The sequence below is a fragment of the Poecilia formosa genome, unplaced genomic scaffold (genome assembly GCF_000485575.1).
Source record: "Poecilia formosa unplaced genomic scaffold, Poecilia_formosa-5.1.2 Scaffold268, whole genome shotgun sequence".
In the NCBI taxonomy this organism is placed as follows: Eukaryota; Metazoa; Chordata; class Actinopteri; order Cyprinodontiformes; family Poeciliidae; genus Poecilia; species Poecilia formosa.
Genome location: NW_006800207.1, coordinates 862,604 through 884,629, shown reverse-complemented (window position 1 = coordinate 884,629; position 22,026 = coordinate 862,604). Strand labels below are relative to the sequence as shown.

The 22,026-nt window shown below is 37.4% G+C and overlaps 4 protein-coding genes across 6 annotated transcripts; 1 reads left to right on the top strand and 3 right to left on the bottom strand.

Moving 5' to 3' along the window:
* Window positions 1-1,006: 1,006 nt before the first annotated feature.
* Window positions 1,007-2,025, bottom strand: LOC103150994 (UBX domain-containing protein 10-like). 3 transcript variants are annotated; one of them, XM_016681073.1, is made up of 2 exons: window positions 1,934-2,025; window positions 1,007-1,791 (listed from the first exon to the last, which is right to left on the bottom strand). In XM_016681073.1, exon 2 carries the CDS (start codon window positions 1,765-1,767, stop codon window positions 1,069-1,071), a length of 699 nt encoding a protein of 232 aa, XP_016536559.1. In that variant the 5' UTR covers window positions 1,768-1,791; window positions 1,934-2,025; the 3' UTR covers window positions 1,007-1,068. The 3 variants fall into 3 exon arrangements, with proteins under 3 accessions (XP_016536559.1, XP_007570851.1, XP_016536561.1); XM_007570789.2 differs by having other exon boundaries at window positions 1,902-2,003; XM_016681075.1 differs by having other exon boundaries at window positions 1,007-1,855; window positions 1,934-1,985.
* Window positions 2,026-2,615: 590 nt separating this feature from the next.
* On the bottom strand, window positions 2,616-6,084 carry LOC103150988 (ceramide-1-phosphate transfer protein). The gene is made up of 2 exons (XM_007570782.2): window positions 5,714-6,084; window positions 2,616-3,721 (listed from the first exon to the last, which is right to left on the bottom strand). Exons 1-2 carry the CDS (start codon window positions 5,836-5,838, stop codon window positions 3,199-3,201), a joined length of 648 nt encoding a protein of 215 aa, XP_007570844.1. The 5' UTR covers window positions 5,839-6,084; the 3' UTR covers window positions 2,616-3,198.
* Window positions 6,085-6,458: 374 nt separating this feature from the next.
* ints11 (integrator complex subunit 11) lies at window positions 6,459-18,715 on the top strand. The gene is made up of 17 exons (XM_007570780.2): window positions 6,459-6,630; window positions 6,872-6,969; window positions 7,331-7,404; window positions 7,496-7,724; window positions 7,839-7,937; window positions 8,021-8,055; window positions 11,001-11,139; window positions 11,224-11,288; window positions 11,653-11,842; window positions 11,918-12,001; window positions 12,942-13,031; window positions 13,653-13,815; window positions 13,947-14,057; window positions 14,692-14,753; window positions 15,426-15,568; window positions 15,659-15,788; window positions 18,128-18,715. The coding sequence occupies exons 1-17, from the start codon at window positions 6,603-6,605 to the stop codon at window positions 18,182-18,184; spliced, it is 1,797 nt and encodes a 598-aa protein (XP_007570842.1). The 5' UTR covers window positions 6,459-6,602; the 3' UTR covers window positions 18,185-18,715.
* Window positions 18,200-21,564, bottom strand: LOC103150987 (lysophosphatidic acid receptor 6). Its single transcript, XM_007570781.2, has 2 exons — window positions 21,435-21,564; window positions 18,200-20,982 (listed from the first exon to the last, which is right to left on the bottom strand). The coding sequence occupies exon 2, from the start codon at window positions 20,888-20,890 to the stop codon at window positions 19,907-19,909; it is 984 nt and encodes a 327-aa protein (XP_007570843.1). The 5' UTR covers window positions 20,891-20,982; window positions 21,435-21,564; the 3' UTR covers window positions 18,200-19,906.
* Window positions 21,565-22,026: the final 462 nt, after the last annotated feature.

Here is a 22,026-nt window from a genome sequence, read left to right as displayed (position 1 = left end):
GCAACACTCTGAAAAGACTAATTTCATAGTAAATTAGACTTAGCATTGTTAAAAAAAATATTGGCTGATGTGAAAAAACTAAAGAGTTGAAGAGAAACTTTCAAATCAAAAGAGGGTGTCGATTTTTCAAAAATAAATGCTTAACTTTAAAATGCCTTGGCATTTTAGATGTACTAAAACTTATTCCAAGGATGATTTCTTGTACAGTTGAAACCAGAAGTTTGCATGTACTGAGAATAAGGACTTTTTTTCCCCTTCCTGTCTGAACTGAAATCTGACCAGACATCTCTTATTTTAGATCAGTCAGAATTACCAAAGTTATTTTTACAAACTGTTTTTGGAATTTTCTTCAAATTCAAAAATGTACACATCTTTGGTCAGTATTGGGATGGTAGTGTATCAAGACTGACTTGGCATAACTTGGGTCAAACCTTTCTGGTTTCCTTCCACAAACCTCAGGTTAATTAACACATTTTGTTGGTATAGCAAAATGTACAGATTGAATTAGAAGTATCAATTGAGCCCAAAATAGTCACTTTATTTTAATAAGGCAAATGTGCAAAACGCTTTTTTTTCTACAATATTTGACTGTTAAAAATATTACATGCTTAGTTTATTAAGCAGTTAAAAATAACAATACAATCTTTGTGACTTTAGTTTTGTTTGGCCCACAAGTACTTTTGATTTATAATTTTGGCCAACATAGCAAAACGTTTGGACACCTTGGTCTCTAGATTGCGTGTTATGCAACTGGTAGCCTGTTCACGATTTACCTCCAAGAATAAGCAGGTATTGCCGATACTCTAATTTGAAGTGCAACAGTATATTACTAAATTTTATTTAATTCTGTTATTGGACGTTGCTAAAGTTTAAAGACCAAACATGGTTGTTAGTTTAAAAAAAGAAAAGTATTTGACTTGCTGGTCACCACGCAATGAACAAATCGACCTATTCTGATTTCTGATTGGTGCGTTGTTTTTGCTCATAAACGTGGCTCACCAGGTTAATTCAAAATTACTTTAATGATTTAGCTCAATAAAGTATGGTCTTTTTGCATCAGCGCTTTGTTTAATAGTGCTGGAAATGGTCACTGTTCTGAGAGATGCACAGCACTGATCTGTTCAGGATGCCACACCGCTCCAGGGTCATGTCCATGTCTGTAAAGGTTCTGCGTGGCACATCCATGGTCTCGATGAAAGCCGTTCTGTAGGTGGCAGCAAACCGAGCCTCTGCGCTGGCTTTCACAGCCCGCAGGGTGTCGGTGGGGTCAAAGTACTGCTCAAACCTCCGACCGCACGGCGCTCTTACAGCCAGAAGCAAACTGCCTGAATTAGGTGTTGGTGCTGTTTCTGAGGGTTCACACCAGGCTCCCACACTGAGATGCCCATTAGTCCCTTCCTGCTCCAGTCTCCTGCTTTTGGTCACTTCTCCAGACAGGTTGAGCTGTACCATCATTTCATCCAAGTTCTTCTGCGACCTCTTCTCGGACTTCCTGGTCGGTATGGATGGAAGGACTTTGTACTTATTTAGAGATACTCTCGGAACAGCATCAGGCTCCTGCGGGAGCAAGTGCCGAAGTTCCTCCTTGTTCCAACGCCGGGCCTGCCGAAGCTCAGGCTCGGACAGGGAGCGGACGGTTCCGTCCGGCTTGCCCCTGAGTTGATAGTTTGGGGGCTTCGGGTCGATGTGTGAACCACCTGGATGTAGCAAGCTGTCAACGGCGGGTCTGCTCCTCCCTTTCGAAGACTTTGGTCTTGCTAAATGCATTGATAACCTCCCTCAGCTGCTCCACTTGATGATTTACAAAGTGTCAAGAAAACGCTGTTAGTTTACACGATGACTCACACTGAGAGGCCTTTTAAAAATTAAAACCTACTGTAAAAACAAGTAATTGTACTCACAAATGTATATGAAGCGCAACTGGGTCGTTTACCTTTCACGTAGTTGGTGGAGTTCCTTTCACTTTTCATCGGCGTCGGCAGGCGATCTGGTAACTATGGTAACCGGCTTAGCTCTATTGACACCTGGCGTTGGAAACGTGCAACTGCAGCTAACATTTCATAAACTAATTTTGAAGAACAATCTTGGGTGGGTTCGTAGAATCGCCCCGGACGAGCTAATCCTACCGCGACAGAACAGATGAAACTCAAACTATTAGAAACATTAAGAACTAAATACACGGAGAAGGACACTTTGTTTCTGCAAACAAAATAAAATCTGGTTGTTTTAAAAGCATTGCTCTCTACGTTGAATAAATAATTAAGGTCTGAGCAGACTAAATGTGTAAGATTTTATAGCAAAATAGAGCTAAATACAACGCTGGCCTTAAAAACCTGCTAGAGATGACAAAATATTCATATTTCAGCAGGAGATTGACAAAACATACAGCCAGCCAGAGCTACAATGGATTGGTTCAAATCAAAGCATATTCATGTGTTAAAATTCATTAGTCAAAGTTCAGACTGAAATCCAATTAAAATTCTGTGTCAACACTTCAAATTTCTGACCGAGTCATTTTCAAAAACAGATCTCCAGCTTTATGTACCAAGCAAATTGCAGAAAAAGGTGTTTCAACAAAATGTTGACCCAGTTAAGATGAATGCAGAGGCAGCAGTCAGATAAAACATCATTCTGCACTGTTTATTTAATAAAAAGGGTTACGAACAATGTAGTTTAAAATAACACAATTTACATTCAAGAAACCCATCATCAGCGCTTTTGTGGATTTAAATTCCTATCAGCCCTTGGACCAGTGTATTAACTCTTAATATGGGCTTAGCAATACAGTTAAGCAATTAAATTACTGGCAATGTTTTTCGCTTATATATGGTATCAAACTAGATTTACATAGAACAACTGATAGGCTATCTACTGGTATTAGGTGTTAGGAAATTTATAATTTTAAAGACTAATTATTTGGTTCATGAATAATGTGCCCACAGTTAAATACCTCCTGCTTTTTAATTTAAAGAACACATAAGTAACAGTAAAATAATCGATTTACTTTACATGATAATGAGTCCAAGATAAACATGCAATATTTTACCTAAAATTGTAATGCACATAAGTACAATCAGTGTGAAAAATTACTCATAGATATAGCACACATGCTGGGATAATCATACAGCAGCAGCAGTTTCCACAGCACTCCAGCAAGAACAATTTACAGACAGATAAAATCTAGCACTTGTTCCCTTTCTATGGTAAATCAAGCAGGTTGTGTTTCTGGTAAAGTTCCTCTGTGATCTGGTACACCTCACAAAGGAGAGGCACAGCCTTCCCCAGAACGTCCACAACCTGCTCAGGTGTGCCGACGTTCATCACTTCAAAGAAAGCCGGTCTTACAGGGAGGCTGTAGAAAGCCATGCCGGCTGACTTGCGGATCAGCCATGTGTGGTGCTGGGCCAGGGACTCGTTGTAGGCGTCCCTGCACATGACTGAAGTCTTGTCGTCTTCCTTGCTGGTCCGCAGACGTTCCAGGAAGAGCTGAAGCCACCTCAATGCACGGTGGAGCCTCAGCAGAGTGCGGCAACCCGACTCAGGGTAGATGCCCTTCTTGTCCACGTCCACCAGTTTATTGTCCAGCTCAAACTTGACCATGGACTGCACGGTGGCGTAGTGAGGGCCATTCTCACTCTTCAGGAAGTTCATCAGGATCTGGGTCTTGCTGACAGCGTCTTTAGAAATGAAACCGAAGAGGCTCCCCAAGCTGTTCAGAAGCCTGTTGACAAGACAAATATACACACCCTGTGAGCACTTTTATATTTTCTTACTGCAGTCAGTGTGTTTACAGGAGTCTAGCTCTGAAACATAATCGGATAAGAGTTGTAAGAATCTACCAGGCTTAACCTCCAGTGTTTCCTTTTCAAGGCCCATGTATATATATGAATAAGAAAATTAATCAGTCACAACTGATTGGGTCATAACTTTCTGTCAAACTATCAGAAAGCTAACACATATTGAGAAGCACTGTTAAGATTCAGACATTCCCTTATGCAAGACATATATATTTATTCCACACAAAACTGTGTGCTTCATGCACTTGTTTGCTAATTCTAATGAATATGGCTTACGGCTTACTAAAACTGAATTTTTAGTTCCACAATCATAATATTACATAACACCGCTAAAAAAAACAGAGATATGACATCTTTACCATCTTCTCAAGGCCAGTTATCCTTGCTACTTGTGCACCTTGTTTTACCACAGTTTTTCCTCCCACTTAACTATCTTCTACAATGAGTGGATACAGCTCGTTGACAGGTTGTTGTTTTTTTTTGTAATTTTTTGTGGGTTACCCTCATAGTTATTAACTTTCCAGTCAGTACTTTACGCTATGACAGTGTAGACCAGAGGTGTCAAACTCCAGTCCTCAAGGGCCGCTGTCCTGCAGTTTTTAGATGCGCCACAGGTACAAAATATTAGAATGAAACGGCTTAATTACCTCCTCCTTGTGTAGATAAGTTCTCCAGAGCCTTGCTAATGACCTAATTATTCTATTCAGGTGTGGTGCAGCAGAGGCACATCTAAAAGTTGCAGGACAGCAGCCCTTGAGGATTGGAGTTTGACACCTGTGGTGTAGACCATAACATTTCTGCGTTAAAAACCCTTTTCAGTTTGCTCATCATAAACCAATATTATCAGAATGAACATCAGAAATATTACTTTGCTTGTGGAATGATCTATTTTATGTACGAGATTCACATTTTTGATAAAGTTAGAACAAAATAAATTTACTTTTCACTGTGGAGCTGGAAAGCACCGTCAGTAAAAGGAGTGGTGTCGTCAGCCATTACTCCTAGCATCTGTTAGGCAATTTCAATATGTTTTTACATTCCTGCTATTATTTGTACATCCCTGTTTGCACTGTTATTTCCATTTCTTGTAGATTGTCTGCTTTTGTTTTATGCACAAATATGCATATAGTTAAAAATCCAACTCAGTTGCACATTTCTTAAAATCAGAGTGTCGTTTTTATTAATTGCCTAGTTTTTTTTTCTTATGCTGTATAAATCACTCACTGTATGGTTCTGATTTTGGTTTCTTGTTTCTGATATTATATTTTTATTACTGTTAATCTACATGCTTCAACTTATCCGCCTCTTTACTGATGGTACACCTGAATTTTCCCACTCAGGGGGGAAAATTCCCCCCTGAGTGAACAGTAAATTAAATTGTTCTAATTTAATTTACTGAGATGCACCTGGATTGTGCAGCCCTGCTTCAAGCAGGGGTTCTAGTTTACTTTTCAAATAAGAAACTCAAAGTACAAAGTGCAAATGAATTAACTAGACGTGAAGTCGTCCTTGAGACAAATTCTCCTTAGGAAAAGCAGGTGCACAGGGAACAAAGTACAAAACGTATGTGCAAAATATGGCTTCAAGCTCGCCAGCAGGCTGTGTAAAGTGTCAAAAGAAGCAGAAGGAGATTGTTAATGTCATGGTCACACGTTAGTGATCCAACCTGAACAGCACGTTACCTCAAAAACTCAAGACCTGAATGGTTGGTTTGGCTAGTCTTCAGGAATCCAGTCATTGTAATTTACATTGAACTTTACCTAACCTGCTTTTTAATTTAGAATTTAATTAGCGCAAGCCTTGTACCTTACTAAAATACTTTTTTCTTTAAAAATATCCAGCTATTTTCAATTACTTTAATGTAATCCATTACTAGGGAGGATTAAAACACGACAAAATATTTAACAATCACTTACTTCACAAGACCTTTCCATCCAGAAACGTAGTGTTCGATGTAAATTTCTTTTTCTGGCGATAGACACGATTTAAAACTTTCCAGGACCTCCTGCAAACAGAATTTCTGATTCTCCGAATCTGCCATTGTGGTTTTTTTCCACTATCAGGAAGCGAACTAAATAAATAAATAAAAAAATGCTGTTTAACAGCGACCGATTCTTCTAAGAGGAGTCAGGTGTAAAGGGAGAGAGACAAATGTCGAACACATTACCGGTGAGAAAAGCTCAGAGGGATAGTAATAAAATTCGTCATTGTGGTTTTTCTGCAAGTTATTCCTGTTCTTAAGTCCATACCTACTGCGCAGACTCGAACCGGAAAAGTCCCGGAAATTGAAAGAAATGCCTTCAAGATAAAAGTACAGGGAATGTTAAGTAAGACGCCTGATTTATTCTTGTAATTGAAAATTCGTCGACAAGCTAAACAACGCACATGTTCTAAATGTTATTTACACATTTACAAGTAATATGTAAGAATAAGCACACTTACATTAGTTTTGTTTTAACATAATCACTTAAAAATAAAAGTAAATCGTGCTATATTAGGTTACAACGTTTTGCAGGAAGTCTCTTTTGTAACGTGGTATAAAGTTTTAAAGTATTCCTCGAATTATTGCGATTTTGGAGAATACTGTGAAAAAAATCTCGACTTTATTTTTGAAAGCCTTTATTATGGAAGCACTTGCCGGAAATTCAGTTGTAGCCCGCTAGCTTACTGCTTCTGTATGAAACGCATGCACAAATTTCAACAAGCATTTCTTTCTCATTTACTGTGTTTAGATAAACTATTATTAGAACTTTAGCGGCATTACTCATTAGTCTACAGAATCCAGCAGTGGACAGATGATACAAAATGCCTGAAATAAAAGTAACACCTTTAGGTGAGTACTGTAGCCTTTTATCCAGAGGCTAAGCTAGTTCCGTCAATATTACATATTTATCTTCAATTTAACACTCAGAGCGTTTCGCTCTCTTCCAGCAAAGCTTCGTTTTTTGTTTGTTTGTTTGTTTGTTTTTGTGCATATGTATTGATAATAAAATAATTGTTTTTAACATTTTCGCTCACTTTTTTTAAGCAGAATTGTGTTTGTAGACTCTCAGCTTCTGTGTTCCCTATCCAAGGTGCTGGACAGGATGTCGGTCGCAGCTGCATCCTCGTGTCCATCGGAGGCAAAAACATCATGCTGGACTGTGGGATGCACATGGGATACAACGACGATGTAAGTGAATCTAAACAATATAAAAACATGTGTGTATCTATTAAAAGTTCAGGCCTGTGGCGACACAAGGTCAACTTCATATGTTAATTTAAAACTTTCAAAACACTTATTGGTGCGGTACCATCGCTAAAGGTGTGTAAAAATTATTTGAATGAATTAATATCTTACTTTTATTCATAAAAGGTACGTTGTGTATGTAGCTTTTATAAGTAGTTTTTGATGGTCAGTGTTGTAAATAGTTATTTTGTATGTCAAAGTTTTTTCTTTTTTCTTCTTTGAAGGGTGTTGTTAAGTCAAGTTAAATGTCCACATAGACTTGAAGTACATGGTATATGGACAATTAATCTGTTTTTTATTCCAGAGGCGTTTCCCAGACTTTTCCTACATAACACAGAACGGCCGTCTGACAGACTTCTTAGACTGCGTGATCATCAGGTTTGTTGTGTTTTTCTTCAATGCTTTATTCCTAAAACATTCATACAACCAATCTGTGTGCTCACCTTGTTCCACCTGTTCTGATGCTCAGCCACTTTCACCTGGACCACTGCGGCGCCCTGCCTTACATGAGCGAGATGGTAGGCTACGACGGACCCATCTACATGACCCATCCCACCAAGGCTATTTGTCCCATTTTACTTGAAGATTTCCGGAAGATCACCGTTGACAAGAAGGGAGAAACCAACTTCTTCACCTCGCAAATGATCAAGGACTGCATGAAGAAAGTGATTCCTTTGAACCTCCACCAAACTGTCCAGGTGCCGTGCTGATGTCACACGTTTGGATGACTTTATCTAATCCCATCTTGTTCTGTGCCAGATGCTCGCCCCGTTTGATGGCAAATCAAGCTGTTTCTGTTGTGCTCCTGGCAGGTGGATGATGAGCTGGAGATCAAGGCGTACTATGCAGGCCACGTTCTGGGAGCTGCTATGGTGCACATCAAAGTGGGATCAGAGTCTGTGGTCTACACTGTGAGTGTAAACAAGTTTGCACTGTGTCACAGCGGGTGATTGTAATGACTGCAGCCTGAGAGAAATCTCTTTATCTGTTTTAGGGAGACTATAACATGACGCCAGACAGGCATTTAGGGTAAGTTGCCTTTTCCATTTTTCACCAGTGGTTGTAAAATGTTGCTTTACTGCAATTCAGCGCAATCCTGCAGAAATAAAGCATGAAGGAGATATGAAGAGAGAGGAGAATGCCTTTCTCGTGTCAAAGGGAGCTTTGCAAACTTATTTTTAATTAAATTGTCTTACTTAGATGTAATTTTCTTATGTGAAAATGAAATTGACTAATTTTACCCATTTGGATGCACAATTCTTAGTTCAAATTATAAAACTTCACATAGATTTAAAAGGACTGTTCTTGCAGAGAGATATCACCCTATTAAACCCATAAAATAAATAATGAAAACATTTCTACCAACAATTTTACCTGTGTCTTTAATGATAGCTCTTTGTCTATTGCCCCTTCTTTTACTTTTTATTATCCAGTGCTGCCGAAAGCAAGACACTTAATTCAAGCAAATCTAAGTGTTTAATTTTCAGAAGCATTCTATGAACATTTCTTTCAGCTGAGGTGTGAATTGGCCAAAGATCTGAACCACACAGTTTTCCATAAAACAACTCTGAAAAATACTGCATTAATTAAAATAATCAAAGCTAAGAACTCTCACTATTTTTTTCTCAAAAAGACATCTGTCTAATTCTGTTAACAGATGTCTTTGTATTTTATTTTAGTTTATTACTATCATAGAACAATTACACAATATTTTATGTTGCATGGATAGCCATATGTTTTTGCCTATTTTATTTTAAGGATTTTTTTAATACAATTTTTTTAAATCGAAAAAGTCTTTTGTCAATCATGATTGATTTTGGTCCACATTAGTTAAATTTGGGGTTAATTCCCAGCACCTGCAAAAGTTTAAGACATCCCAATGATGTAGTTTATCCTTAAAAAGTAGCTGAAACAGGGAGATATTTAAAATAAACTAAACTGTACTGTAGACTCTTTAGTGTTAACATAGTATTGTTAGTTGAATGTGTGGATTTTTAAAGGTCACATTTTTTCAAGCTGGTGTTCTCTTGACAGTTTTAAAACTGAACTTTAGGGTCATTCTGTGCAGATGTTTCTCTACCACAGGAAAGTAATGTACTGGGACAAAATACTCTGCACTTACATTAGTCCCCATCTTTGTTTATCAGGGCATACTGTTGATGTTGGCACATTGTTGATGTATCATACTCCAATACACCGGATTCAAGTTCTTAAGAAACCTGTTAATGACCCATTTACCTAAATCTGGTGAACATCTGAAACAGGAGCGTGAGTCTTGACACCTAAGGTTGGGTCCTCTGCCTTATTGGATAAAGTTTTTTTGAGAGCCAGTTTTTCCTGTCAAACAGTCTCGTCACACCCAACAAATCAAGAGCTTTTTTGTTGAGCTTCAGGCTGTTGCAATCAGTGCAAAGGGAAACAAAAAACTGAACAGAAGAGAGCTAGTAGTGCAAGAAGAGTTTTAAAGTATTACAATAAGTCTTAAATGATATCAACATTTTGTATATCAGTGTAAAAACATAAAAAAGGGAAAAAAATAAAAGTTGAATTTCTGTGAGAATTTATGACCCTCAAATTTTATCGGATTTTATGAAAAGTTATGATCCAAATTCACAAAGTATTGCTTAAGTTTAGCCTTTTTGGTGGTGGGAATAAATATATTCCACATTGACTTTATTCTGTCAGAAAGTCAAATTTGTTACTGCAGAATATGTTTTTACTGTTAAGAACTCAGACAGAATATTTTTCCCCTTGGCATTAAGGCAGAATGTAACCTTTTTTTTTTTTTTTTTTTACATATTTCTTCTATGCAGGATTTTAGGCAAGTCCTGAAATGAACCATTTACAGCCTAAATATACAGAATTATTTTTTTATAAAACAATTAATTGTGTTTTTAGTTATAAAACAGATGCTATACAAGTGGTAGATATTTGCCATTATGAATTACATTTAAAGTTGGGTATTTTGTATGCAAAATTAAGCATCATTTGCATAACCCACCGCTAGATGGCGGCGTGTTTTATATAGAGCATTTCCAGTGTATTCCTTGATATGTGTAGAATAGTCTACAAAGGGTCAAAATGTTGATTATTTCTCATTTTGTTAATGGAAAACATCAGCTAACAGATTATTTGTAATTAAAAAAAAATCTATTCTTCCTCAGAAAAAAACTTGTGCAACAACCAACATCTAACTTACATTTTTTTGACTGATATAAAAAAATAATTCTGGGTATGTTTACTTTATAAAGGTTGGACATTTTCTAAACTGTGACCCAGTTGACCAAATATAAAACTGTATCAGCGGTGTAATCACCAATCAAATGACGGGAGCACAAATGGCAGCTGCAGGCTCGTTGATAGTAGCACAGCTAGACGCGGGGAAGGTAAATGAGGTTTTTATTCCTGGAAGAGAAACTGTTGTGATGCAAAATATGCATCAATACATTATGTCGAGAAAAGTCGAGCTCATCCCACTTCCCCATGCTGGAGATTTTAGTTTAATAGTAACAATAAATAAAGTTATCTTTAAAACTAATTACACAGGTGACATCAAGACCCAACAGTAGAGTCTAGACGCATCATTCTCGCTTCCAGCTTAAATAGAATGTCCTCTATATTGTCGTCTGTGGTAATACTCAGGAGTTAGGGGCTTCTCGGACCCGTTAGGCGGAGAGCTGGACAGTAGTCAGTCTGCTTGGGTCAGAGGGGTGGTAAGGGCATAGCTGACTATTGGGTAATAATAGAATGGCGTCCCTGGGTGGGGTGGGTCATCTGATTTGCAGCTCAGGAAATATTTTTTGTAACGGAAAAAGAGGCTGCATTTACAGCCAGATGCTAACAGTAAAAAGAAATAATGTTCATAGTTGTTGGTAAAAACAACTTTGTTCTGTATTGTAAGTAGAAATAAAACATGCTAAGGCCTAGAGTGATTGTGCACCCAATACATTTTCAACATTGTTTGTTTTTTCTAGCGCTGCTTGGATTGATAAATGTCGTCCTGACATCCTAATATCCGAGTCGACATACGCCACAACTATCCGTGATTCAAAAAGATGCAGAGAAAGAGACTTTCTGAAGAAAGTTCATGAAACCATAGAAAGAGGAGGAAAGGTAAAAAAATTAAATCTATTCTAATTCAGTATTTTGTTGCTGAATTAGAACTTTGTGTGACATCTCTGCTTTAAAATTCCCCAGGTCCTTATTCCAGTTTTTGCTCTGGGACGTGCACAAGAGCTCTGCATCCTGCTGGAAACATTTTGGTACAGTTTACTTTCAAACACAGCATCAGAATCAAAGCTTGCAGCATTTTTACACATTTATGTCAAAGGAAAAAAATAAGAAAGCAAAGGCAGTGATGTGTGGAGATAATTGCAGCCTGTTCACTGATATCAGATGCAAAGCTTTTTTTCTGTCAAATGATTGTTGACATTCCAGTTAAATAAAATAAAACCTCTCAGCATGAAGCAATTACTTCCTGACTGCAACACAAAGAAGCAAGGCTTCTGTCTCGACAGCCCATTATATAAGATACATTCATTTTATTAGGCCTGAAAGAATAATTGCATGATATTAACATTTTCTGTTCACTAATTGGCCTGCCTTTAATTCCCTCTTTCCACACAGGGAGAGAATGAACCTAAAAGCCCCAATCTACTTTTCCACTGGGCTGACGGAGAAAGCCAATCATTACTACAAGCTTTTCATAACATGGACCAACCAGAAGATCCGAAAAACCTTTGTGCAGAGAAACATGTTTGAATTTAAACACATCAAGGCCTTCGATCGCTCCTATGCAGATAATCCTGGGCCAATGGTGAGTTGGCTTTTCTCCCTAGATGTTAAAGTCTCAAACTGCTGCAAAGCTTTTAAGATAAGCCTGTTCTTTCAGGTGGTGTTTGCCACACCGGGTATGCTGCATGCTGGCCAGTCTTTGCAGATATTCAAGAAATGGGCTGGCAATGACAAGAACATGGTGAGTCTTTTATGCAAAAGAAAATCTTTTTATGTTCCTAAAGTCCTTGTTCCAGATTTCGTACAAAGTTTACTTCATTCACACATTTTATGATCCCCTGTTTGGAAGCTTTGTCCTTAAGAAGAACAAGTAGCAAACAAAAACGCACTTCTCTCGTCCAACATCACACAGGACATAAGCAATACATTTGCTGCCGTTAAATTATTTTATATAGCATTAATTTACAGTTTAAAATTAACTTGTCATATATTGATATATATAAAAGTTTTGAATGAAGAGGAGTAGTTGGGAAGAAAAAAATCTTATGTAGAAAACATTAAAAAAAATCTTTGAAATGATACAGCACTCTTCTTCACTATACCTTGACAGCTTATTATATTTTATTATAAAATTGATCTATTGTCTTTCGTTTCTTCAGACAAGATTTGTTCTGTAAACAGAAAACGTTCCATTTGTTTTGTTCTGACTTTATTTTTTTATTTTATTTTTTTTTAAAACCCTTTGATCATCTCAAATTATAAATCCTATTTCTTTTAATAAATTCTTTTTGCAGATGTGTTGGTAATATTTCTTCATGTATTTTGAATAGAACTTGCAAAATCTAGTAGTCCTCCAAATCATGAAATTGTATCAATTTTAAGTTGTAGAACAGTGAGATGAGTTAAAATCACATTTTAAGCACATTGATTTCTGTAATGATGTTCTAAAGCAGGACAGCTGTATGGTCGTCTGTTTCCTAATCACACCAAAACATGAAAATTGTCCCATTACTTAGATCATGGTGGGAGATACCTGTTCTCAGTAAACCAGTTTGAAATGATCTGTTTTGAAAAAAATGAAAAGACCTTATTTTTATTTGTATATGGTAGCACTAGGAAGTTTCCTATCCTCCTTAACTGACACTGCTGAATGATAATTAAAGAAAAAACTCTCGTTAAAGGTGATCATGCCTGGGTATTGTGTGCAAGGGACTATTGGTCATAAGATCCTAAATGGGCAACGAAAACTGGAGATGGAAGGAAGATCAACGGTAAGATTTTTTCTTTTCTTTTCAGCTAACTAACATGTTGAGTCAGATTATTATAATGCATCTTTCTTATAACTCATCTTTCCCAATAGCAATACTTTTTAGGCTTAAAGTGGAGCATAAGATCCTTCCCAAGGCAATTTTTTTTAAAAAAGAACACACACCTGTTTATTTTGAGAAGCAAAAAGGATTTTATTTTAAGAAGAACTAAAGAACATTTTGTAGTTTTTGCTTCACCTAATTCGAATTCAATAAAATAAATAAATAAATGAAATAAGCACCTTTTACTACCAATTACTATTTGGTTAATCAAAAAAAATGTAATGATCAAACATACACTAAAGGAACGCTATGGTATTGCATTTTAAGCAATAAAATTATTTTCTTATTTAAAAAGAAACTGAATTATTTGATTTGCTTTTTTTTGTATTTCTAATATTTCAGCAAGTGTAAGTGGTTAAATGAAAAATATGGAGAATGTGTAGATGTTTTTATCCGATTAATCGCTCAATTGTCAGAATAATTGATTACTAAATTAATCATAAGCGACAGCCCTAAATAATTAAGCCTGTTAATCTTATTGTCAGTTTTTCTTTCATCCATATCTGTCTGGGATTTCTGCAGTTGGACGTGAAGCTGCAGGTGGAGTACATGTCCTTTAGCGCACACGCTGATGCAAAGGGCATCATGCAGCTCATTCGCATGGCAGAGCCTCGCAACATGCTGCTGGTGCATGGCGAGGCTGCAAAAATGGAGTTTCTCAAGGGGAAGATAGAACAGGAGTTCAGTAAGTGCTGCTGAAGTCACAGCCTCAAACATCTGTAATTCATTTATTGATTTGTTGTTTTTGAAGATGTTTTACATCTGTGGGCAGAAGGGATTCCCAGCCTGGTTAATGCTAAACTCTTTAAATGGCAGGTATAGACTGTTACATGCCAGCCAACGGGGAGACGGTGGCCGTGACGACGAACCCCAGCGTTCCTGTGGACATATCGCTCAACCTGCTCAAGAGGGAGATGGCTCTTGGAGGTTAAGTGGTTTTTGTTCATCTAGCTTTTTTTCATACTTCACGCTTCTTGCCGCCTTCGTACAGTAACCTGACCCAGATCAGTTGGCATGATAAGGTCGACGAAGTAAATCCGAAACGGCTTGATCACTGAATGCATAAATGGTTTTACTGATCTCATTTCGCTATTGTGGCTGGGTAATTCTTTGATTAGAAATTTTAATAAAGCAAAAAATGTTCTTAATTAAAATGATATATGATCAAATCAACAATATGTGTCCTCTATTTATTCATAATCACCATCCTTATTAAAGACACTAGTAGGTCCATAAAAAATACATTAAAAATAGAAGTTATTAATTAAAAATTATCAATACTATTAGTGAAGATTTTTATGTAATAACCCATCTTGTACTGCAGTAGCATATTTTCACTCTGAAAATGTAGAAAATGCATTAATTTAAGTATTTTTCAGTGTTTAATACCCAACAATAAGAAACTATAGTTTTTCATTTAGGTATGAGAATTTTGAAAGCCATCAGAAAAATGTTCTGATTTGTTTGGTGTAGGACTGCAGCCAACAAATATATATTAAAAAAATGTTTTCTAGTTTATTTGTTAAATTCCATTGTATAATTTGTTTTTTATTTTTTAAAGGCCCTCTACCTGATCCTAAAAAACCTCGCACCATGCATGGAACCCTCATCATGAAAGAAAATGTAAGTTTTCATAGTTTTGGGTCAGGAATATTTTACCACTAAAACACAGCAGAACTGCAGTAAAACCTGCTTTCGTATGAGTTACAAAAGATATTCAGTTTGCACTTTAATGCTTTTTTAAAATGTATTTATTTTAATTGTCAACCACAGCAATATCAGTAATGGACTCCTAAATAAGATCTCTGTTGTTGAGTGTCCTGGAGAAGGGAGATGATATTGTATTAAGACATACAACAGTGATGGATTTCAAAAAATGTAATAATAGACCATCTTGTGTTGTTTTGTAGTATTACAGTTTTCAATGAAATATACAAAGTATAAAAGGTTAAAATGGGTGTGTTCTCCCAGTTTCCATACATATTATTATCTCTAAAATAAATTTTTTCAGTTTCCTTGACAGTTAGAATTTTTCAGAAATGTTTTTTTCCATAAATTTGCTTAAGCCTTGTATCTTAATAATTTCAGCTGTGTTTACATTTAAAATATCAGCTGTCATCAGGATGTAGATGTCAAATTGTATCCAGCTGTAATTAAGACTGTCAGTTTCTCTTGCCTATTAAACCGACATCTCAGTGCATCTGTTGTTGTTCTTCTTATGAGATTCTGTTGCATTCATCTCATTACTGTGTGGTTTTTTTTTTTATTTTGTTTTCTGGTGTCTTTTTGCTGCAGAGCTTGAAGCTGGTGTCATCAGAGCAGGCCCTGAAAGAGCTGGGCCTCAACGAGCATCAGTTGCGCTTCACCTGCCGCGTGCAACTCCAGGACCCGCACAGTGACTCCGACACGCTCCACAGAATCTACACGCACCTCAAGAGGTCAGAGCACTGCTCACCTTACCACCTCCAGCTCATTCTGCTTTATGTTGCATTTCATCCTCATCTTGAATGTTTTATTTTTGGTGTTAGTGTGCTAAAAGATTACACCATCCAGCACCTTCCTGACGGAACAGTCATGGTGGAATCCATCGTTATAAAAGTCTCCTCTTCTGCCGAAGATGCCAACGCCAAAGTCCTGCTGCTGTCTTGGAGTTATCAGGTACAGCTGTGTTATTTTATCATTCCTATATCAGACCAATAAAAAAATATTGTTGATATGCAGAAATGTGGAGTTAATGAAAAATCTGTCTAATAACTGCTTAAAGATTATTTTAAAAAGGTTTTAATCTGACCAATGAATCTCATCAAAATGCATATTCTAATTTTTTTAATATAACTGTACAGAAAGAGAGCAGGGTTTGTTTGGATGTTCTTGAAAATCTTTGAATTTCAATTAGGAGGTCTCAAGGTTGGGCATTGCTTAAATTCATTATAAATTCCTCGAAAGTGCTTGATATTCAAACTGTGTTTTCAAAATCTAATGTTTGATTAAAAGCCTAAAGTCGTCAAACTTTATTTACAATTAAAACCAGATATTTAATATTAATAAAGACACATGTAAACATTTTATTCTCACTCTCTGAAGTTAAATCAAACCAGATTTGTCTTGTTTAAGGTTAGTTAGAATTTCCATCCATCCATCTTCTTTACACCCTTCTCCCTTAGTGGGGTCAGGAGGGGTGCTGGTGTCTATCTCCAGCTAACGTTCCGGGCAAGAGGCGGGGTACACCTTGGACAGGTCGCCAGTCTGTCGCACAACACAGAGACACACAACCATGCATACACACACTCACACCTACGGGCAATTTGGAGAGGCCTATTAACCTGACAGTCATGTTTTTTGGACTTTTGGACTTTTGGACGGTGGGAGGAAACCTGAGTATCCGGAGAAAACCCACGTATGCACAGGGAGAGCATGCAAACTCCAGGCAGAAAGACCGGGGTCGGGAATCGAACCCAGAACCTTCTTGCTGCAAGGCAACAGCTCTACCAAAAGGCAACAGCTCTACCAACTGCGCCACTGTGCAGCCCGTTAGTTAGAATTATTGAAATGATTTCTATTTGCTAAATCCCAGAAAACTTTAGAAAATCCTTAAAAATGCTTGAATTTTACTTTGGAAAAAGTGTATGAACCCTGAGAGACAACTTTTGCGGTGTCCCCTCCAGCAATTGGCGCCCTGGGGCATCACTTATACGGCCAATGCGAAGAGAGCACTAGTGTAGCAACAGTGCATGGATCGTTGAAGTGCACAACAAAGACAAAGTTGCAAGAGGTGCACAGTCAGCAGGCGATCGCTCCGATTTGCACGTGCCTTAACCCTCCTACACAATTTATAATTGGGACAGGCATAGGAAAAACTGTATTCAGATGATTTTGGTGTTTCACTGTGCAGTTCTATTTTTCCAAAATTTTGCAGTTCTCAAGAGGAAATATGTTTTTTTTTTTTTTTTTCAAGAATAATGACCTTGTTGTTGGGGTTTGAGAAGAATACAGAGAAAATACAAAGTAATCAAATTGAGGCCCTCACTGTCATTTTTGGTTTAAAGCAGGACGGGAAATAAATATAGATCTAACCATTGTCCTCTTTTCAGTTGTTCAAGGTTAGTTCCTGTTATTGTCATGAATCAAATGTATATAGTGATGCATGCGCCTTTGCTAATCAAAACTGAGGCACAAATAGCTCAGAGGAATGAAGTGTTAGCATTAGAAAGGAGAGGCTGAGATTTGTCCAAGACTCTGAACATTCAAAGAAAGCTATATAGTCATAAAAGCAGCAGCAGTAGGCAAACAATCTAATTAGTCTTTCCAGAGTTTAAGATTAAGAGTCAAACACATGAACAGAGTTTAATTTTTGCCATGTACAGTCTTGAGTTTACTCTGTGACCATAATGCAGAAAGAGAATGACAGTCTTGTGGAAACATGGTGCTGGCGATGATGGGTTTAACTGTATGGAGTGAAAGTAGTTGTGTGGGTGGACAGAATGAGACGGGGGGCTTTGTGAGTAACAAAAAATAAACGATAAAACCAGAAGGTGGAGTTTCCGTGGTCTGCTGCGTTCCACGCACAATGCAAATAAATGACAAGGGGAAAATAGAGAAACCTGATGTTGTTTTCTAACAAATGTATGTAGGTGTCGGTTATGAAGATGGTTCCTTGAATATTTTTTGTTAAATGTGAAAAGTACATCAGGAAAAAGTTTACTTCTTGGATGTTTTTATTTGTGCTTCAAATAAATTAATAATTTTGACTAGCAATAAAAGTTTGTCTTATTTTAGTTTTAAAAACTAGTCATATATGAATGATTTAGACACTAAAATATTTCCAGCGTATTTCTGTAAATTTAGATATTTAAGGCTTACACTCTATGACAGCTAACAAACTGAATATTACTAGAAATTGAGATTAACCTTTATGATGTCCATTTTAAGAGACTATAAATTCCTAAAGGTGTACAACATTAAAATCTCTTTTTGTTGTTTGCCTGTTTTGTTTCCAGGATGAAGATCTGGGAAGCTACCTCTCATCTCTGCTCAAGAAGGGCCTTCCAACTTGACTGTTTTCATCTTGATTTTTTTTTTTTTTAGTTGTTTTTGTTTGTGTTTGTTTTGGAACAATGTAACTTGGAACGATTTGACTCTTAATGGAAAGTTTCCATCACCTGCTCTTCAGTGCAGAAAATGTCAGTCGTCTTCTTGTCAGCTAAAGCTGCTTCCTTTTTAGCAGACACTCAACAACTACAAAGGCTCCATTCCTGTTGATCAAATGACTGAAGCTTCCAGAGAAATTCAGATTTTGATTATTTTATTTTGAAATTTGCCACCTCTATATACATTTTTACAGAAAGAGCTTCACGTTTTAATATTGTACCTATTTATCCAGTGTTTGTAAAATGTGTGCACACCCCTGTTTAAAAGAGACCTTAATGCATTTCCATACTTTCACTTTCAATGTGATATATTGTATGTCAACATATCGCATATGTTGTATGCCATACAACATATCACAATTCCTGTACAATTCAGCTGAAAAAAAACCCATTAGTTGTAAAATATAAAAAGAAATAAAGCTGAAGTTCTGCGTTTCATAATTTTGCACATTTGTGTTGAATTTATTTCAGCTGTCAGGTTGGATAAACTTACACTTGCCTTCAATGTTAAGCAATCTCTTTAAGCTTGTAGAAGGTATAATAAATAAATGCAAAAATGCATTTCAAGAATTGAATGTCTTTCTAAAACTGACCAAAAGAGAAGATTGAAACGGGTCAGGGAGGTAGACAAACATCTGTGGCTTATAGTAACAAAGAAGGAGTTGCAGCACTTTTAGCAACTATTTGTTATTTTACTTGAAACAGAAAACATCTAGGCTCTGGTAGAATTTTTAATGGTGCAATGAATGTGTAATCACTGAAAAGATGATTGGATTTGATGCAGAGATATTACCAAATCAAAGTCCCACAATACCCACAATGAGACATGGTGGTGGCGTCGTAATGCTCAGGGGTTACTGTTGTAACGGAACAAGAGTGTTCATGATGGTGGATGATGTAACCAAAACGTGTCAGAAAGCTCAAGATGAAGAAGGGTAGAACTGAACCTGAAAGGAAAGCTGTGGATAAGAGATGTCCTCACAAACTGACATCTCTGATCTACAGCTCAAAGAATACATTAAAGTTAAAAGGTTTTAGTATGCATTCACACCAGCTATGTTTAGTCCTATTTAATCATACGCTGGTTCATTTGGGGATGTGCGAATGCACAATCGAACACTGAAGCGGACCAAAAAAGCAAACTCTGGTCTGTCTACAAACCTAAGTCTGGGTTTGGTTGAAAGTGAACTGTGGTGCTGTTCAAATGTGAATGCTAAGTGGAGCCGAGACCACTCCAAAAGTAGTGCTAGACTATTGCATGTGTCTAGCAGTAGGACAGAAATGGCTCATAGTCTATTACAAAATAGACAAAATAGAAAGCCCGATAACACTGAAATCTGACACCACTCCATTTTTGTTTGGATTTTAGGAATAAGGGAGTTGCAGTCATGTCTTCAGAGGTTTTTGTGTTATTACCTTCAGTGGTTCTTAGTGCAGCAACACCATAGACAAGGGGCTAAACGGGTTTTTCAAATGGTTTGATTCATTTTACACAGTGCAGTGTAAAAATAAACCACACCAGCTGTAAATGTAACAATTGTTGCTACTTTGGTCTCCAATTGCACCAAGTCTACTAATCTATCAGGTGTGAAAACCTTTTTAATTTTTATATCACAAAGTCTTTGTCTTTTACAGGATTCTCTGTACAGGCGGCATTATCTCATTCAGGTCACTTGAGATGGTGTAAACGCCCCTTCTCCTGCTCACTATCCCCCAAAGCCACGTCCTTTTTAAGTGCTCCCATCTGAAGTGGCTGGTGGTTATGTAGTAGAGCACAGGGTCCAGGCATGTATTTAGGGTGATGAGCGCCATGGTAACTCGTCTGGCGTTGTAGATGGAAGTCCGGACGGAGCAGTTCTGGATGACCTCCAGGCGCTGAAGAAGGTGCAGGAGGTAAACCACATGGTGTGGCAGGAAGCAGAACAGTGTGATGGCCAGGATGGTGTAGATGACCCTCACAGCCTTCTGAGCTGTTTTGGTGCCGATCTCGGAAATGCGTTTGGCTGCCAGCGGGTAGCACACCAGGATGATAATGGAGGGCATCAGGGAGCCAAAAATCAGACTGACTATACTGTAAGTCCTCAATCGGTCGTTCCACTCTGTGGTGGCAAAGTTTTCAAAACAGCTGTGGTCATCCCCTCTCTCCAGTGGACCCATGAGGATGAAGACCAGTATAGCCACTCCACCAAAACACCACAGCGCCACACTTACCAGCAGAGACCATTTTGGGTTCCTCATTCTCAGGTAGGTGTGTGGATGCACCGTGGCCATGTAGCGGTCCACACAGATGCAGGTCATGAAGCAGATGCTCATGTAGATGTTGGCATAGTACAGAGTCCCGGTGAGTTGACAGGCAAAGTCTCCAAACTCCCATACGTTCTCATGGAGGTGGTAGTGGATCCGCAAGGGCAGCATGCAGAGGATGATGACGTCCGCCGCGGCCAGGTTGCTGATGTAGACACTGAAGGCCGTTCGAGGGCTGATCCGGACGGTGAAGACATACAGAGCCACCAGATTCCCCGGAAGGCCTATAATTAAAGCCAGGATGTAGATCGATGGGAAGAGATAGTACTGAAACTCTGCTTTGGGGTCGGTGCAGTTTGTCTGGTTCATCGTGGGAGAGTGTGATGGATGTCTTTGCTTCTGCTCAGATCAGTTTTTTAAAGAAAAAATAATGTAGGTTGATTTCCAGAAACCAACGTCTCCTGTAAGTGAAGCAAGAAATTTATTTCCATTCAGTTTTTCCATTCTTATTTTCACACAACTAAACAAACCCACTGAAAAAATATAAACTACTGATTATTTACTCTTAGATCATCTTACATGGACTCCTCAAATACAGTAATGGTCGAATTTATTCAAACAAAAAAAGGATGTGATTGTATTTTCAGGTCCATTTGAGGACTTGCAGTAGCAGTAAAGAGTGAAGTGAAACGAGGCTGGAAAGCACCAGCCACAGGTGTAAAAGACAAAATGTTATTCCTAAATATCACTAATTATTTTAGATATATGTTGAAATACTTTTAAAGTTTTAACTTTAACCCATAGTTAATTGATTTTATCAGATCCAGCAAATTGTCACGTGTTTAACAAACATGCCTGTTTACTTGAGGTGACATTTATAACATCAAAAAAATTGAGTCATAAAGTTACTTACTCAGATTTTTAAGGCTGCCAGGTCCATAAAGCTCGACCGTAGCTTTAAAAAACGTGATAAGACCTGCTGCTGCTCTAAGCGCAGTGTGAACATGAGCTGCTGCTTTCTTTTTTGGTGCAGCTTCCTGTTTCAATGTGTAGATGTATTGTGATGAGTGGGAAATTATAGGGTCTGAAAAGCCTGTCAGCCACCCACCGCAGCGTAGTCACATGTGTTTTGCTTCTAATTTTAATTATAGCATTACTGTGTTCTAACAGTGACCAGAGGACATCTCAGTTCATATTTAATGAAAATTCAAGATAATTTTGAGAGAAAATATCTACAGGACAATTATTGTTTATATTTTTTTGTAACCTCTAGATTTTATTTGATAAAATATATAATCTTCTTTTGCCAGCTGCTAAAGGAAAATCTTCATTTTTAATACTTTGTGGTTAAATTAAACATTGTAAAGCAATCATGAAGTTATTTAATTCAGGAGTTCATGGTAAAAAAAACAAAAAAAACAAATGCACCAACTTTACTTCTCACAGGGACAAATTATAAAATTGGAGAGCTCAGTTATTTTCACATCATAAAAAAATAAATGATT